This window comes from Cornus florida, unplaced genomic scaffold, assembly GCF_030987335.1.
Source record: "Cornus florida cultivar Cherokee Brave unplaced genomic scaffold, ASM3098733v1 CherokeeBrave_3.0.0_Hap2_Chr10, whole genome shotgun sequence".
Classification (NCBI taxonomy): domain Eukaryota; kingdom Viridiplantae; phylum Streptophyta; class Magnoliopsida; order Cornales; family Cornaceae; genus Cornus; species Cornus florida.
The window spans coordinates 89,500,467-89,517,406 of record NW_026775580.1 but is presented as its reverse complement, the minus strand read 5'-3'; the positions used below and the strand labels follow the sequence as shown (position 1 = coordinate 89,517,406).

General features: G+C 38.6%; 2 protein-coding genes across 2 annotated transcripts; both read left to right on the top strand.

Annotated features, from left to right (window-relative positions):
- Nucleotides 1-1,158: 1,158 nt before the first annotated feature.
- On the top strand, nt 1,159-3,924 carry LOC132280001 (glucan endo-1,3-beta-glucosidase 8). The gene is made up of 2 exons (XM_059782098.1): nt 1,159-1,696; nt 2,597-3,924. Exons 1-2 carry the CDS (start codon nt 1,344-1,346, stop codon nt 3,714-3,716), a joined length of 1,473 nt encoding a protein of 490 aa, XP_059638081.1. The 5' UTR covers nt 1,159-1,343; the 3' UTR covers nt 3,717-3,924.
- Nucleotides 3,925-5,806: 1,882 nt separating this feature from the next.
- Nucleotides 5,807-13,988, top strand: LOC132279999 (uncharacterized). The gene is made up of 4 exons (XM_059782092.1): nt 5,807-7,552; nt 12,194-12,412; nt 12,758-12,849; nt 13,168-13,988. The coding sequence occupies exons 1-4, from the start codon at nt 6,431-6,433 to the stop codon at nt 13,862-13,864; spliced, it is 2,130 nt and encodes a 709-aa protein (XP_059638075.1). The 5' UTR covers nt 5,807-6,430; the 3' UTR covers nt 13,865-13,988.
- The last annotated feature ends 2,952 nt before the right edge of the window (nt 13,989-16,940 follow it).

Below are 16,940 nucleotides of genomic sequence, written 5' to 3'. Positions count from 1 at the left end.
TTCTACTTTCATATGTTGATCGCAAAATGTTTTTCAATTACAGCCAATCTTTTAATACTTGTGGGAAATGCAAATTTAAAGGTGATGAGAATGTTAATGTCATGGAAACCCAATGTCCACTCCGTTATCAGAAGCCATAAAAGGCACCAGAATTACCGACAATGAAACCAAACCAGAAAAACATTTATTTGTACTCCATCATTTTTGGGTTTACATGGTAATGAGAGAGACGATCAATGATTGATTTACATAGTGGCTTAATTTGTTGAGATAGGCAGTGAAATATGCGAATATGATCTGGTTAGAGTTTTATTGGCTGAGGCATGAGATACGTGAAATTAATCTTCACTCTGGGGAACTCTAATGTCTGAGCTAGCATGGAAGTTGTCTTCAACCTCACAGGCACTAAAATTTCTCTGGCATACGTGGCGTTTGCTTAAAAAATTGAACTGAAAGGTCCATCAGAAACCTAGTGAAGATAGCATATTCTCTGCATATATATATATATACACTGTGTGTGTGTGTGATATCCTTATTTGGAATTGCACCATAACCTTATATATTTATTTATAATGGCACCATACATAACTTTGAGTTACCCTCTCCAGAAAAGGCATGCTTTTAGTAAAGATTGCATTTGCATGGAACGAAACACGTAAATTCAAGCTGTAAAGTTGCCTTTGGAAGGATTCTCTTCAATCTCGTTTCAAAAGTAGTCAATGCTCTTCTCACCAAGTCGTTACTTACTTGTTCTCCAATTTTGTTGTCCCCATCATCATCCGTCTTCTTTACCATTTTGCCACGTGTCAGCACGATAAACCCCGAATTCCAATCAGACGGATTTGATCAAAACATTTCTCACCGCAAGATTTGTACAAATATGAAATATTTGATCAGTAGTAGGACCCAAGTGAATGTACATCCATTTCGTTCCACACTGACGAAGACTCGAAATGTGGTTCACAGTTGGAATTTACTTCATCTCAAGAGTGTGACCAGCACGTCCCCAAATAGAATGGTTTGTACCCCCATAACTGAATAACTGAATTAAGGAAGGAATCTTCTTACTCTCTTTCTACTTTTCACAACCCAATCTTCTCCTTGTACATTTCTTGCCTTCCTTTGAATTTCTCAAAAGCCAAACATAAACAATTTAGAGAGAGAGAGAGAGAGTATTATTGCTTCTTCATGCAAGTCATGCCTATAAATCCCAGAACGAACAAGAAAAAAATTCCCCTCTTTTCTTTCGTTTTCCATCATTTTCCAAACTGGTTCTCTATCATCTTCTTGTTGATTCAAGAAAGATTAAGAGACCCATTAAAGATTCATCCAAGAAAAGGAAAATGGTGGAAGCAAAATTGCACTACAACTATGATCTATTGATAATGTTTGTTGTGTTGATGAGCATGGTCTCAAATGGGTCGTCAAGTGTGGGAGTGAATTGGGGGACTATGGCAACCCATCAGCTACCACCAGACAAGGTGGTGAAAATGTTGAAAGAGAATGGGTTTGGTAAGGTGAAGCTTTTCGAGGCAGATGAGAAAATTTTGGGAGCTCTGATTGGGTCTGATATTGAAGTCATGTTGGCAATACCCAATTTCATGTTGCAGAAGATGAGTGAGGACCCTGGCGCTGCAGCTTCTTGGGTGGATGTCAATGTCACTAGCTATTCCTACAATGGTGGAGTCAATATCAAGTTGAGTCACTCAGTTTCTTTATGTTCATTTCTCGTTTGTTCCTGATTTTTAATCCCATTTTAATTTGTCATTGTTGATTTTGTTCTATTATTTCCTTTTCTCTGGTTATTGTTTCTTGATTTTTGTTAGAATTAGGGCTGTCCCATGCAGGTTGTGTGTGTGTGTGTGTTTTGATTGATGTCCTTTCTTGTTTTCAGCTTTAGCTGCTTATAGTTTTTCCACATACTTTTCATAATCTTTAAGTTGTTAACAAATTTTAACTTCTGAAAGCGTTTCCTTTTACTTTTTTCCCATTTGCTTTAGATTGGATTTCACCAATTTTGATGGTTTTTTATTTCCTTGCTCTTTTAAACTTTTTGTCAACATGCTTTTCATTGCAATATTTTTTCTTTTAAAAGGCTTTCTTCTTCTTCTTCTTTTTTTTTTTTTTTTTTTTTTTTTTTTTTTTTCTGACTGATATTGGCTGTTGGTGTTGCTCTTCATTATAGTTGAATTTGCCAAGTAAAATGTCCATATTTTAATTATATATTTATGAATCATCAGTTTAGCTCTTTGCTGAAACATTAGCTTAAAAGCATGGCCAATTCTATAACACTCACAGATCCCCTGCTTTGATAAAATAAAAATACTAGTCTATAGGCTCAGCTGCCAAGTGTTTGGATTGTTGTCTCTTAAGGAGATCACCTCTGCTATCATTATGTAGTATACGAAACTTATTCCACAATACATAATCACATTTCTCTGAGTGACAATTATATCTACTTCTGATTCCACAATTCTAGTCTATAAGCTTGATCATCTTTTTTTGTTAATAATAAGATTCTTAATTTTCTTTCAAAAATGCTGTCAAATGCCTCATTTCTCACCCTTATGAGTAACGTTGATGATCAATTTTGCAGGTATGTTGCTGTAGGCAATGAGCCCTTTCTTCGAAGCTACAATCAGTCCTTTCTGCATTTGACATTGCCAGCCCTCAAAAACATCCAGGAAGCCCTCAACCGGGCTGGGCTTGGGTCACAGATTAAAGCAACAGTTCCCTTCAATGCTGACATCTACAACTCCCCAGACTCGAACCCTGTTCCATCTGCCGGTGATTTCAGGCCAGAAATCAGAGACCTCACAATTGAAATAATCCAATACCTCCATTCCAATGATGCACCTTTCACTGTCAACATTTACCCTTTCCTCAGCCTCTATGGGAACGATTACTTCCCCGTGGACTTTGCCTTTTTTGACGGATCAAACAAGCCGGTCAAGGATGGTAACAATTTATACACAAATGTGTTCGATGCAAATTTTGACACTCTTGTTTGGTCTTTGAGCAAAGCTGGATACCCTGACATGAAGATCATAATTGGGGAAGTTGGGTGGCCGACTGATGGTGATAAGACCGCCACTGTGGACAATGCTAAGAGATTTAACCAAGGATTGCTTCCCCACGTTTTGAGCGGAAATGGAACTCCTATTCGGAAAGGTGTGATTGATGTTTACTTATTTAGTCTCATTGATGAAAACACCAAAAGCATCGCCCCGGGGTGCTTTGAGAGGCACTGGGGGATATTTGAGTTTGATGGGAAGCCAAAGTATGAATTGGACTTATCAGGAATGCAAAAGGATAAGGGGTTAGTTGCAGTGGAAGGTGTACAATATATGCTGAAAAGGTGGTGTGTTTTGAACCCTCATGCACATAATTTAGAAGACTTGGCCAAAAATATCGATTATGCTTGTAGCCTTTCTGATTGCACTGCTTTAGGATATGGTTCTTCTTGCAACCATTTGAGTGTCAAAGGAAATGCTTCTTATGCTTTTAACATGTATTATCAAGTTAAAAGCCAGCAGACTTGGGACTGTGATTTCGATGGTTTGGCTATGTTGACGGATAAAGATCCCTCTGATGATCAGTGCCAGTTCCCGGTGATGATTGCTTATGGTTCTTCAATTGTGCTGCCCGGGAAAATTCTGAGCATTATACTTGCCATTCTTGAGGGATGTATAGTTTTTTTGCTTCTTGTGTCTTAGAATTGCTTCAAGAAACCAAGGAGCTAGCTAGTCTCACTTACAGTCACTATTTGAATTGTTTTTGTGTAGAATCTGTAGATTACTATTGAATTTCAGCAAGTAGATTGTATCATAAATTAGAAAACTGTTTCCCAAATCTTTGGTTGCAATGTGGAATAGGCTATGACATCTCACATTTTCTCTGATATTTTTATCATTTTTGCATCCAGAGTTCTGATTTTAAATCAAATATGTCCTTGATATAGATGCCATCAGCTCTCTGTGCAAACCATATATAACATGCCCAATTAAATCCGCAGTGTCCAGGATTAGTGCTCTTGGTGATTCATAAGGTGTAAACATTTTCTTTCTGTCTTTTTCTTTTTCCCGTAAATTGCGATTTGTTAATGCCAGTCAAGTTGTATGGTTTCAGCAAGGTGTAAACATTTTTGCATCCAGAGTTCTGATTTTAAATCAAATATGTCCTTGATATAGATGCCATCAGCTCTCTGTGCAAACCATATAAAACATGCCCAATTAAATCCGCAGTGTCCAGGATTAGTGCTCTTGGTGATTCATAAGGTGTAAACATTTTCTTTCTGTCTTTTTCTTTTTCCCGTAAATTGCGATTTGTTAATGCCAGTCAAGTTGTATGGTTTCAGCAAGGGAGAAAAGCTAGTCCAATTGAACAAAGGATGCAGCAAAGAACAAAGAGACATCCATGACCACACCAGGCTAGACTAGTTTCTCAACTATTTCTTAATTTCCAATTAAATTTTACTCTCAGTAGGTCTCTTTGTTGCTGATAAGAGCAAAGGCATGGCATGCTTGTGGTTCACTGTGAAAACAGCAAGCACTACCAGAAAAAAGGTTTTTCGTTTTTTTTTTTTTTTTTTTGAAGAATACACATTTATTCACTCATGTTTATTTAAAAGGAGTGAATAGTAAAAATGTATTTACTTCAGTGAATTATATTGCTACGTTTTAATCATTCAGTGATATCATGACATCGATAATTTAGAAGCCATAAAGTATTTATGCTAAGAGCACATGCCTCCACATGCAAATAATATAAAATAAAAATGCATTAGGCATGATATATTAGCAATAAATTATCCAAGAACCATGCTAGCTAGATAGGTTTCCACATGATTTGGTTACTTACAGAAAGTCACCTACGTCATGTAAGATGGGGTGGCTTGTAGCAGTATTTGGAGAGTCAAATTTTTTCGAGCTGATGTATTCATATTCGAGCCCCATCCCTATAGTTTGACAAGATTAAAAATAATAATAGTAAAATAAAATTTACTTATAGAACCTCCTTGTAAGGAATTGGAAGGGGTGTGGAGCCCATTCAGTTTTGAAAGAGTCCATGCATTTTTTTTTTTTTTTTTTGCCTTCTAATTTTTCTGTTTTTTATCAAAAGTTAAACCAAACTTACTCACGTATTTGTAATGGACTTGAACCATTGAGTTCCCTTTTAGACATATTATATCATTCAAATTAGTCCATTAATTTTATTTATATTTTGTTAAAGGTCAATCACATGTGCACATACCCATTGTATTATATTATATATATATATATATATATATATATATATATATATATATATTAACTTGCGTAGGGAGCATTACTTTTTCATCTGGTTAACTAGATGATTGAATTTAGTGAACCTAGGATGGCAATTGTTCGCGGGGACAGGTGCCTGCCCCATCCCGCCCCATTTATAACGATATTGAAGGACCTTTTAACTTATTTAGGCGAAATGATTTTATTAATGAAAATTTGCATGGGTTCGAGGCAGGGGCGAGGGCAGGTCACCTCCCGCCCCGCCGACTCATTTAGGTAGATAAATTACTAAATTACTCTTATTTTATTAGTATATATTATTAACTCTAAAAATCCTAGGTCAGATTCACTCACTTTCCCAGTCATTCTAGAGACCAGCAAAGCTCTACGAACTAAGAACGTTCATAACTTCGAAATTTATGTTAAATTATTTATTGTCCATTTTTTTTATGAATTTCTTCAATAGTTATATAATTGTATTCGTAGAAAAAAATTAAAAAAGAGAAGAAATTTTGGAATTAAACGGGGTGCCTGTGAGAGTAAAAAAGTTAAACGGGTGAGGATGGGGTGGAAAGACTCCCGTTTAAGTGATTTTGGGCGGGAACTGGGCCGGAGTTTCTAAACGTTCCTGTCCAAAATTGTTCCGTTGTTATCCTTAAATGTGCCTATCCAATTACAATACACTATTTAAAAAAAAAAAAAATTATCCATATTTATAAAATTATTGATAACAATATAGTATAATATATTTTATTGGATGGATACGCTACTTACATGGTGTGGCCTGGTGCACCCAATATGCATTCGGCTTTAAGGGGAAAAAAAAGGTGACGTGTTGTCACATAATTGGTAATTTTAACATGTATCGTTTAGCTCTAATATTCTCCCATCAAGGTAAACAACGGTAGTGCTGCCGTTCTATTGTTCCAACAGTTTGCCCGTACCTAAATTCAAAAATCAAAACACAGAGATAAAGCGGGCATTTCAAATTGAATTCATGTAACGGCCACATTCACGGTCCAGCTCTCTCTCTCTCTCTCTCTCTCTCTCTCATGTGTTTGGATCCGTTTTTCTTCTTGAAAAAACCCTAATTTCTTCAAGATCTCACATTTCCCCATAATTACCTTCCCTTTCTATCTACTTTCTCTCTGTAGAAAGAAGACATGGCTTCTCTCACTCCAGGAATCCTCCTGAAGCTCCTCCAATCCATGAACTCAAACACCCGGGTTACCGGCGACCACCGGTCCCCCCTTCTCCAGGTCATCGGAATCGTACCGGCGCTAGCCGGTTCCGACCTCTGGCCCAACCACGGCTTCTACGTTCAGCTCTCCGACTCTCTCAACTCCACCTACGTCTCGCTCTCCGACCGCGACACCGATCTCATCCTCACCAACCGACTACAACTCGGCCAGTTCGTCTATGTCGACCGCTTCGACTTCGATTCGCCCGTCCCTCGGGCGTGTGGCATTCGCCCAATTGCGGGCCGCCACACGTTCGTCGGAAGTCCTGAACCGCTCATTGCCCGCATTTCTGCCTCCAAGCGCGAGTTTGTGATTCAGCCAGTCTCGGATTCAGATCAATCTGTAGATCCAATTGCGATTTATCTTTCAAGCAAGAAACTAGATCAAACGAAAAATGATGGTAAAGAATCAAAAATTGAGGCAAAGAGTGAAAAATCCAGGACAAGGCAAGTTCTTGCGTCCAGGGAAAATGTTTCGGTGGAGAGTTCGGATGAATCGAAGGTTTCTGATAGGCCTCAGAGGTTTTCATCGCCTGCAGCTGTGAGGCAACAGAGGTCAGTATCGGTGGGTAAGAAGAATGCCGCAACTGTGGAACGAGACCCGTCGCCGGTGGGGAAAGCAAAGCGGTCCTCATCGCCAGTTCCATCAAAATGTGTGGTTCCGAGCTTGGTTGCAGCTCGTGAAGAGAATCGAAAGACATCAAGGGAGCCGGCGATTGTAGTGCCGTCAAGGTATAGACAACCGTCACCTAATGGGCGGAAACAGGCCTCACCTAACACGAGAAGGATGTCTATTTCTCCGGGAAGGAGATTGTCCAGTGGAATAAAGGTTTCGCCTGTTGTTGGGGCTGCAGATTCTGCTAGTAAGAAGAAGATGGCGACAATAGTTGCGGGGATTTCAAAAGTTTCCGAGGCTCTTGTTGGGTCTGCAAAGACAAATAGAAAGAGTTGGGATGAGCCACCCACAGGGGCAGCCTCCGTTGAGCAGAAAGATAAATGTGTCACAAAAAACAAGCCGGATTTGCAAGCAATAATGCGGACTCAGGTAACTTTCCTTTGCATATTCTTGATCTTTTTCAGTTTTTCTTATTTTGGGTGTGCTTTGACCCTAACATTGTGTAACATTGGTGAGGGGTTGTGGGATAAAAGTGATGAGATTGTTGAATTGGTTTACGACCAACCATCCTAAGATCTAAGATCTCCTATTTTTCAATCATAGGCAATATTGTAATTCCATGATCAGATCGCCCTTCCTCATTCAGGACGACTTTGCTTTTGCTGCAACACTGGGGAGGTATGAGATTAAGTGATGAGATCATGGAATTTGAGCTGCAATAATCATTTTGATCATATGTTAAATCACAGCCAAATATGTTAAATCATATGCCTAAAATGGAATATATGACATGCAAATTTGATAAGTAGGACTTCAAGACCAAATAATTGCTCAAATGAACTATTTTCATTACCAACGGGCTAGTGGCCTAGCGGTATCAACCTCTTACTTCCTAAAGAGAAGTCAAAGGTTCAAGTCTTAGAAGAGACAAGTGTGTGTGAGTACCAACTAGGGAAAAAAACTATTTCCATTATCTAGGATTAAATATTACAAAAAAATAGGGAGGTAGATGGTGATGAAGTAAGTTGGATTGGAGCCGGTGAACAAAATGGAGGCAAGCTAGTGGTATCCTTTGTGACAAAAGAATACCAAATAAACTAGAAGGAAAATTCTATAGAATGGTTATTAGGTCGTTGTATGGAGCGGGGTGTTGAGAAAGACACAAATACAACGCATCAATGTCATGTAATTGAGGATGCTGCATTGAATGATAGAAATCACTAGAAGAGATAAGTTAAACATTAGGCATAGTGCCTATAAATGATAAAGTTAGAGAACATATACTTTGGTGGTATGGTCATGTTTCAACATAGGCTTGATGATGCACCTATAAAAAGAGGAAGAGTTGTTTATGTTGTTGGTAAGCGACAAAGAGGCCGACTAAAATCCACGTGGGATGAAGTAATTAAAAACGATTTGAAAAATCTAAAATTAAGAGAGGACATGGTGTATAATAGGAAAGAATGGAAAAAAGAATTCATGTTTCTATGGGAAGAAGGCAAGGATGATGATGATCTTACATCATAACCAATCATGCCATTTTGCATTACATCCAACAAAGTGTGCCTCCTCAGTGCTGCTTTAATCAGTCTTTTGTTGCACAAGATTGAACCATCTCATTGAACTTCTCTCGAACCTTCCAACAAAATTGGATCCAATGCTGAAAGTATTTATCCACAATTTAAACAAGGCACCTTAAAATTTCCTACAAAATTTGAATCTAAAGATGAATGTACCTGTCCATAAGCTAAACTACCAGTCTAGCACCAAATAAACTCCAGGCATCGCAAGAAATTAAATATTCATTTCATTATTGTTTGCACCCAAATTGGTTCCTAATTTGGCATCCCATGCCATGGCCGCGAAGATTACTCTACGACCAAAATTAGTCTTTCGGCCGAAATTGGTTCTACGGCCGAAATTAGTATTTGCTGCATGTCCTACACGTGCATAGTGACAATGCAAGCTTATGTGTAGTACTTGTCTGCCAATTCTCATTGCTTCTTCTACCCAAACACGGTTTAATCAATTCTCTCTCTACCTTATCTTCTGACATAATATCTTTATAATTTTTTTTTTTTTTACAAAATCTTTCTACAGACCCACTTTAGTTTTCAAAATCTTTTCACTATCTTACCTTCTCCCTCTACCTGAATCCACTCTCTCAGCAATGAACCTATTTTCTCTCTCTCGTTTTCTTCAAACGCTAACTTCCTTTGTTTCTCAACCCCACTTTCCTTCTCTGACCAACTCCTTCTCTTTCCAAACTTACCAACATGCTTGAAACAAGAGGTGATTCCTCCTCATCCAAAGGGAAACAGCCATGGGTGGATATAGGAAAGGACTGGCGCTCCAAACAACAGAATGATGTTCCTACCACAGACCAACATCGTTTTCTCAGTTCAGAATTTTAGCAACTCTACCTTTGGAAGTTTATAAAGCGAAAAGTCATTCTTGGTAGAGTTCTTACACCCTTAAGTGGTATCTTGTGGGGTTGGCTTTAATGGTATGTAGATCTGCGATCCCACCTCTTCTTTTTTGTTGAAAATAAGTTTAGAATTTTTGAACTATTTACAACACTAGGATGGAATCATTTTCTAACTTTGGACCAAACTTGTTATCCAACCTTAGTCAATCTTTTTTATACCCATCCCAAACTCAAGGATGACAATGTTCTTGAATCATCGGTGAAGGGTAGGAAAATAGTTTTGATGCTGCTCTTTTAAGTGAAAATTTTCATGCTCCATCTGGGGGTATAAATTTTTTACCACTAATTTCAGTGTCTGCCATGCCGGCTTTGACCCTACCACAACCATTAGAGAACTTTGTGGCAACCCTGACATTTTCACTACCTCCTCGTCCTCTGCATCCAAATTCACGGTAGAGGCCCGATTAATCCATTCGATTATCAGGTATTCCATTCTACCCAAGGGTGGGCGGCTATAGGACAAATGTGACCCACATGGATCTCTTTACCATCTAGTGTGTGTCCTACCTGGTGTGCAGTTAAATCTTCCATTCTTAATGATGAATGTCATGAAAGACATCATCAAAAAGCCCAAGGATAGTCTTCCCTATGGAATTGCTTTAACCCCCTCTTTTTGCAAGGTTTGGTGTAGAGTTAGAATCAGAGGTGGAACAAATAGAGGTAGTAACTTCTAAATGACTGGATGAGTTCATTCTCAACCGGATGCACTTCAAGTAAGATGATTTGGGCAATTGGATAAGACTGCCACTGGGGAATCTGATAATGAGGATGATGCCGAATGTATTCCACGAGAAGATTCTATGAGCACATCAATGCTTCAACAGCTAGTGAATGGCATGTCTACTCTCACCCCTCAAAACTCCACAATCTTGTCTCGGGTAACCGATCTCTCCGATCAAGTTACTGAGTTGCATGGTGATGTGCGGTGGATAGATGATCATATTGAAAGTGTAGATGCTCGTTTTAACACCATGGATGCTTACATGCATGAGAATTGTCAGAAGTGGCCTCCCTATCAGCCCTGATTTTTCTTCTTATCCATTTTGATGATGAAAAAGGGATGTGTTGCTTTATTTAGTAGCTTTATTTGGTAGTACTAGTTCTTTTGGACTGTTATTTGGTATATTTCTCTTGAACATATTGCTTTGCTTACTTAGACATATTACTCTATTATGCTCATGATATTTTGCTACTTATCACACTCTATCTCTAAAAGGTGATTCCATCTTACAAATTTGATTGAATTTTACTTCCTGGCACTATCTTCTGGGTGGCAATGTTTGACACCATCTGTTGATCTGCCTAAAATATTTCCGGGAATTAAAATGTGGTAATGAGTCCAGCAACCTATTTAGATTTGATACATGCATAGTTTGAATTATAACACCCCGCAGGTTAGTTTTTTTTCTTTCTAAAACAGTATAAGCATTAGATTAGTTAAATAATCAGTTTCTATTTGAGTCAGATGTAGTCGCCATTATTAGTGCTAATAAATTTGATCCAAGACCTTACCCCTACCCAGACATTGAACTCTCCCCTTCTCTTTGTTCTCTATCTCAAAATTGAACTCTCTCCCTGAGGACCCTAGTTCCCCAAATAATCAATACAAAAGATTGGGAGACGGAGTTAGAATTATTCTTCTATGCCAATAATAACATCTGCCTTGGGGGGCTAGATTCATCAATTGTAAATTAACTTTCTTGCATGTGCAATTTGTATTTAATTGTCGTTGTCTTTGTTATCTGGAAATTATAGTAGTTGATTTTCGTCCGTTTGATATCAAATTACTTATTGTAATCATAAATTCTAGTGGTGAAACTGTGTACCCTAGTGGGGGCACTTGCCCCTTCCCTTTCTTAGGTCAATTTTGTTTTTTTTGTTTTTTCTAATTTCTCTATTTCCCTTGTTCTCAGGACAACGCCAAGTTCATCTCCTCTATTTTGACCTTCAATTTCTCTCTTTTACTCTCTCAAACTCTCTCCAAAGCAAGCACAGCGTGAGAATTATATATATATAAAAATCAGTAGACCAATTTCTCGTCCCTAAGCCGCTATGCAATAGACCTTAATCCACTTTTTATCCATGTTCTTTCTATAAAAAATAAAAATAAATAATAATAAAAAGAATTTTAATTCGAAAAGAAAAAAAAAAAAAGAGGATTAAGATTTTGTTAACATCAATAGATTGTTTGATTGTATAGGTTTTATTGTCATTGGTTATGACCTTATCGCGCAACAGTGCAAGAGATGAAAAGTCATTGAGAATAATTATAACTGTATTAAATTATAATATTAACTCAACTCAACAAAGCCTTTTTCCAACTACTTGGGTCAAATGCATGAATCCTATTTTTTTGTTGGCTCTATCCAAGGTCATAGCCTCAGCAGCTCTTACTAACTTTACCTATATATTTAAAACTAGTAGCCTTTGCTGTAATGTTAAATTCTTTCCTGGAATAACCTCACAATCTTTACTTCTTAATCGATCTACCATTCTATTTAAAAGGTTGTCATTTTGGTTCATATTTAATCCACTTTTAAAGGTTATTAAATGTTCCTCTCTCTTTGAATTCAATTTTTCAGGCTGCTATTTCTAGGCGCCTAAGTGATGTGAAGGGTCAAAAACCCAATCAGGATGATTCCGAAACCGATGAAAAAGCAAAATCTAACTTAGCGGAAGGTTGCTTGGTGCCTGAGAAGCCAACTTTTGCTGCTCCAGGAGTCACTGTTCATGAAAAGAAATGGACAGATGGAAGCGTTCCACTGGATGCAGTCTCTACGGACCTTGCAAGGCTTGGGAAGGTATAGATGAACAGTAGCATTGCAGACTCTCTTTTTTTTTTCCTAGTTGGGGACTCACACACACTGCCTCCACTGAGGTTCGAACCCCTGACCTCCCTTTAGGAAGTAGGAGCCTTGTACCGCTAGGTCACAGGCCTGTTGGTAGTAGCATTGCAAACTTACTTGGCCTGATGTGAAACATAAAAATTCTTCTACTAACTTGACACTTATCAAACCTATATATAATTTGTAATGACTTGAGCAATGAATTCAAAGTTGATGGAATATACAAATAACTAGTTACCATAAAGTGCTTTGTGTCATTTGAAGACTGAATTTGGATATTTCATGTTTGATTTAATTCAGGAGGCTATGCAAAGAAGAGTTCTTGCTTCCACAGCTGCTGCTGAAGCATTGGAAGAGGCCATCGCCACTGAGTCAATGGTAAGGAGTTTAAGGTAATCATCTTCTCTCATTCTGCTAGTACCCAAGGTGTTGGACAACTAATATGACACGGCATAAAACGTGAAGCATGTTCTGGTAATATCATTTGGACGTGAATTTAGGGTAGTTGATGTAGTCTGTGGGAGGTCTGGTAAAGACCTTCAATAGGTCTCCTGAATGTACCTTGCCTATTAGGATCGTATATACTTTTGTTGTGGAGTCATTGGGTGATAACTCAACATCATGGGGTGGCAAACTTAAAACTAAATCTTGCTTGTGTAATCATTTTTACAGTTTTATGTGAGCATAATTCTTGATTCTTTTTGTTTCAGCATGTTTTCAGATCTCTGTTCTTCATCAAAGGCTGGGAACCCTTTACCCACTATTGACCGTTTTATGTCAATTTATGATGAAGTCGTGAATTCAACGGCAAATGCTGAATTAATTGCCAATATCCGCAGCTCTGACACGGCTCATGATGATAAAATGACAGAGCATTCCAAATCCCCCTCTCTTTGGGTAGAAGCTGCTCTGGCCACTGATCTGGAGATTGTCTCTCTCCTAACTGATCAAAATATTAAGCCTCGGCCAACACTGCAGAAAAGTTTGTCAAAACGACAATCGACCAATGCACCTGCTAAAAACCATATCATTATTTCTTCATCAACTCATGTAGAGACTGTTGCCGGGAGATGGATAAGCGGTCATGGAATGAAAGAGACTGTGGAACTTGGGATGAATTTGCAACAAGAGATGCAAATGTGGTTTTTAAGATTTGTTGAGGAGTCACTAGATGCAGGTTTCCGGGTTTTAAACAAGTGTACTACTGATGGTGGTCTTGACGGTGGCCCAATTGCAGCAATCTTGTCACAGCTGAAGCGAGTCAACGACTGGTTGGATCGTATGCTGTTGAAACAGGATGAATTGCTGACAGAAAAGATTGAGTGGCTAAAGCGGAAGATCTATGGTTTTGTTATACAGCATGTTGGGACAACTGTCGAGAACTCCATGCCCATCGCTTCATCTTAATCTCCATGTATCATCATCTTATAACTATTTGCTTTGCATCACTCACTAGCTAAATGAGGAGGATTGCTATTGGTTGGATTTCAGAACTGCTAAAATTTCATAAAGTTAAATTTGAAGTTTTGTATGTGTGTTTCTCTTATTCCAGGTCAATTGAAGCATTCAAGCATCTAAGCATTTTAACATGCACTTGTTCTGGTTTTCATACTGAACATTTAAAGATAAACATTAACTTAAAATTTGTTAGCATTAGGACACTGGTTTTCATACTGTTAGCATATTTCATAATCATAATAAGGATTGATTAGGTAAATTGTGTTGTCACTTTTAGATGGTTCATTATTTATCCCGTGATTGTACTTTGTAGTGAGTGGGATAGCGGATATCTACATTAATAAGATTTTTCAAGCCTGTCCAGCGAACCTACAATGTGTGTTTTCTTGTGTGATTGTTTTCTATTCCCAATTGAGATACGCACTAGACTGTTCATCTTCAAGAAAGTGGGCTCAAGGACTTTTTGATAAGAATTTATCTACATTTGTAGTGAGTGTGTATATGTGATTGAAAGAGAGAGAAAGAGACATATCCATATATATTGCGCAACCCACAAGGTGTTCGTTATTGATCCTCAGCCAAATATAGTGGGAAGATACTTTTAACAAGTTGGAGACATGAATGAGAACCATTCATTTGATAACCGAATTAGGCTAATGATTCAATCAATTATAAAAGATAGTACTCTGAAGGTTGGTATTGCCCAAGTGCATGCTTGCTGAAAGAAACAGTGTGTGGTGAATTGGGTTGGAGCAAGTAAAATGGTGATTACATTATTTGTGAAGAAAGGGTGTTCGTTAGCATTCATTACGGTAATACTGGGCACAATTGTATGTGAGGCTACCTCTATCTCTATCTCTATCTCTATCTCATCACATAAGAAGAGCATGGTCAACTTCAAGTCACACTACTACCACTCCTGCAATGGTACCATTGGCGAATGCCGCATGGACGAAGAGCTGCAGCAGCTTCCAATGGATCCTGAAATAAGTAGGCGGCTACTCGTGGGCGGGAATGGGGGAGGAGTGGCTAAACAGGCGGTTGATTCATCTAAAGCCGCAGGCGCAGGGTGTGATAGAGATAGAGGCCAACCATATAGTTGCATCCCCAAGCCAAACCCATGACCAAAAGGTCGTTGCTTTATTTATAAGCAGTGCCGCCAAGGCGGTCGATCGTAAATATAAGGAACATGTTTCGCTTGTCCTGCATCAATAATGACATATTAGTGTTTGGCTCACAAAGTGGTTTGAGGTCGCTAGCCAATGAACGGCTGACCTAGAACGCGGGCGTGCCAGAGTCCTGATGGACTCGAATATTTCTTGCCAAACTATTCCTATCGGGTCGGGTCACCGACCTAAGGTGATTCAGGCGAAAGTTGGAGAGTAGGAATGACCCTCTCCTTAAGGTTGCTATTGCCTTTAAGAAAGGACTTTAAACACTCAAGATAAACATGAATTAGAAGCAACTTAACTGGACAATAAATATACCTGAATCTGCAAACCTTTCTTCATTGAACTTGACTGATTACAATGATGAATGAATTACAAACTCTTGATTGAAATGGAAACTAAAGTATTAAATGCTGGAAGATGAACTAAGTACTAAACTGATAGTGTTAAGCTAAACTTGCTGAAATAAAAGCTAAGTGCTAAATTGAGCTTGATGAAATAAAAGCTAAGTGCTAAATGATAGGAATGCTAAAGGTTGAACTTCAGAAATGGTCTTGGACCTCTTCCTTGTGATGCTTGAGTGGGTATTTATAGAAGCTTCCACCTGGTGTTGTCCCTTTCAACCGTTTCTCTAGAAATTGATTGGTTGTAAGCTGAAAGTGACTTTTTCTAATCACCAGCTGGAAGGGTTGACTAACTTGCACATCCCTCTATAGGCAGATACAAGTATGTCTGACATAGTATTTTTGACTAAATGGTGCCTATTCTTTCATGCTTGATGATTTTGGTCTTCAAGCCATTTTCAGCTCTCTGCACCTGTCATGTCTGGCTTGATTTGTACATTAGCTTGGAGTCATCTGATTACTGACAATCCTGACTTTCCTCATCAGATGTTGGTGAGAACCTTCCATCTGTAGTTCTGAACTTCTTACATTGTCAAGTTGTCCTTTTCTATTTCAAGCTTTCCTCAAACTTCTAGACCTGACTTGTTGGGTTCTCGAAATATTGGGATTCACAATCGGTCTTTATTTGAATTACCCCAAAGATTCCTCAAGTGATTATGACCCGAGACCCCTGATCATGACCATATTTGGTCATAAGTCTTGATCATGGCCATAGTGATTAGAAATCTTGGTTAAGATTCATAATCATGACCATTATGACTGAGGGTCTTCTAACCATGACCGTTGTGATTGAGAAAGTTGTGACTGAGAGTATTTTGGCCTAAAACTTATGATTATGACCATAGTGACTGAGAAGGTTTTGGCCTAAGACTCATGATCATGACCATTGAGACTGGGAGTCATAGCCATAGTGACTGAGAAAATTTTGGCCTAAAACTTACGACCATGAGACTGAGACTCTCATGACCAAGATGACTGAAAAGGTTTTGGCCTAAGACTTATGATCATGATGACTGAGACTCTCATGACCAGGATGACCGAGAAGGTTTTGGCCTAAGACTCATGATCATGACCATTGAGACTGGGAGTCATAGCCATAGTGACTGAGACTCTCAATCATGGCCAAGATGACTGAGAAGGTTTTGGCCTAAGACTTATGATCATGACCATTGAGACTGGGAGTTATAGCCATAGTGACTGAGACTCTCAATCATGGCCAAGATGACTAAGAAGGTTTTGGCCTAAGACTTATGATCATGACCATTGAGACTGGGAGTCATAGCCATAGTGACTGAGACTCTCAATTATGGCCGGTTATGGGCTCAAAATCTCATATCAGTCTTAATGGCCCAAAAAAATCCACTCTTCTTCATTCTCTGCCTTAAATCGGATCGCCATGATTAGAAATTAATCTCTCGCCCTGATGACCATGGGTCGACCCAAAGTTCAGAC

What these genes read in the sequence shown, in the direction of transcription:
- LOC132279999 (XM_059782092.1), top strand. Translation starts at nt 6,431, where the DNA reads ATGGCTTCTCTCACTCCAGGAATCCTCCTGAAGCTCCTCCAATCCATG. An exon ending in AAGCAATAATGCGGACTCAG is followed by an intron (nt 7,553 to 12,193) that starts GTAACTTTCCTT and finishes TCAATTTTTCAG; the next exon opens with GCTGCTATTTCTAGGCGCCT. An exon ending in TCAATGGTAAGGAGTTTAAG is followed by an intron (nt 12,850 to 13,167) that starts GTAATCATCTTC and finishes TTTTTGTTTCAG; the next exon opens with CATGTTTTCAGATCTCTGTT.
- LOC132280001 (XM_059782098.1), top strand. Translation starts at nt 1,344, where the DNA reads ATGGTGGAAGCAAAATTGCACTACAACTATGATCTATTGATAATGTTT. An exon ending in AATGGTGGAGTCAATATCAA is followed by an intron (nt 1,697 to 2,596) that starts GTTGAGTCACTC and finishes TCAATTTTGCAG; the next exon opens with GTATGTTGCTGTAGGCAATG.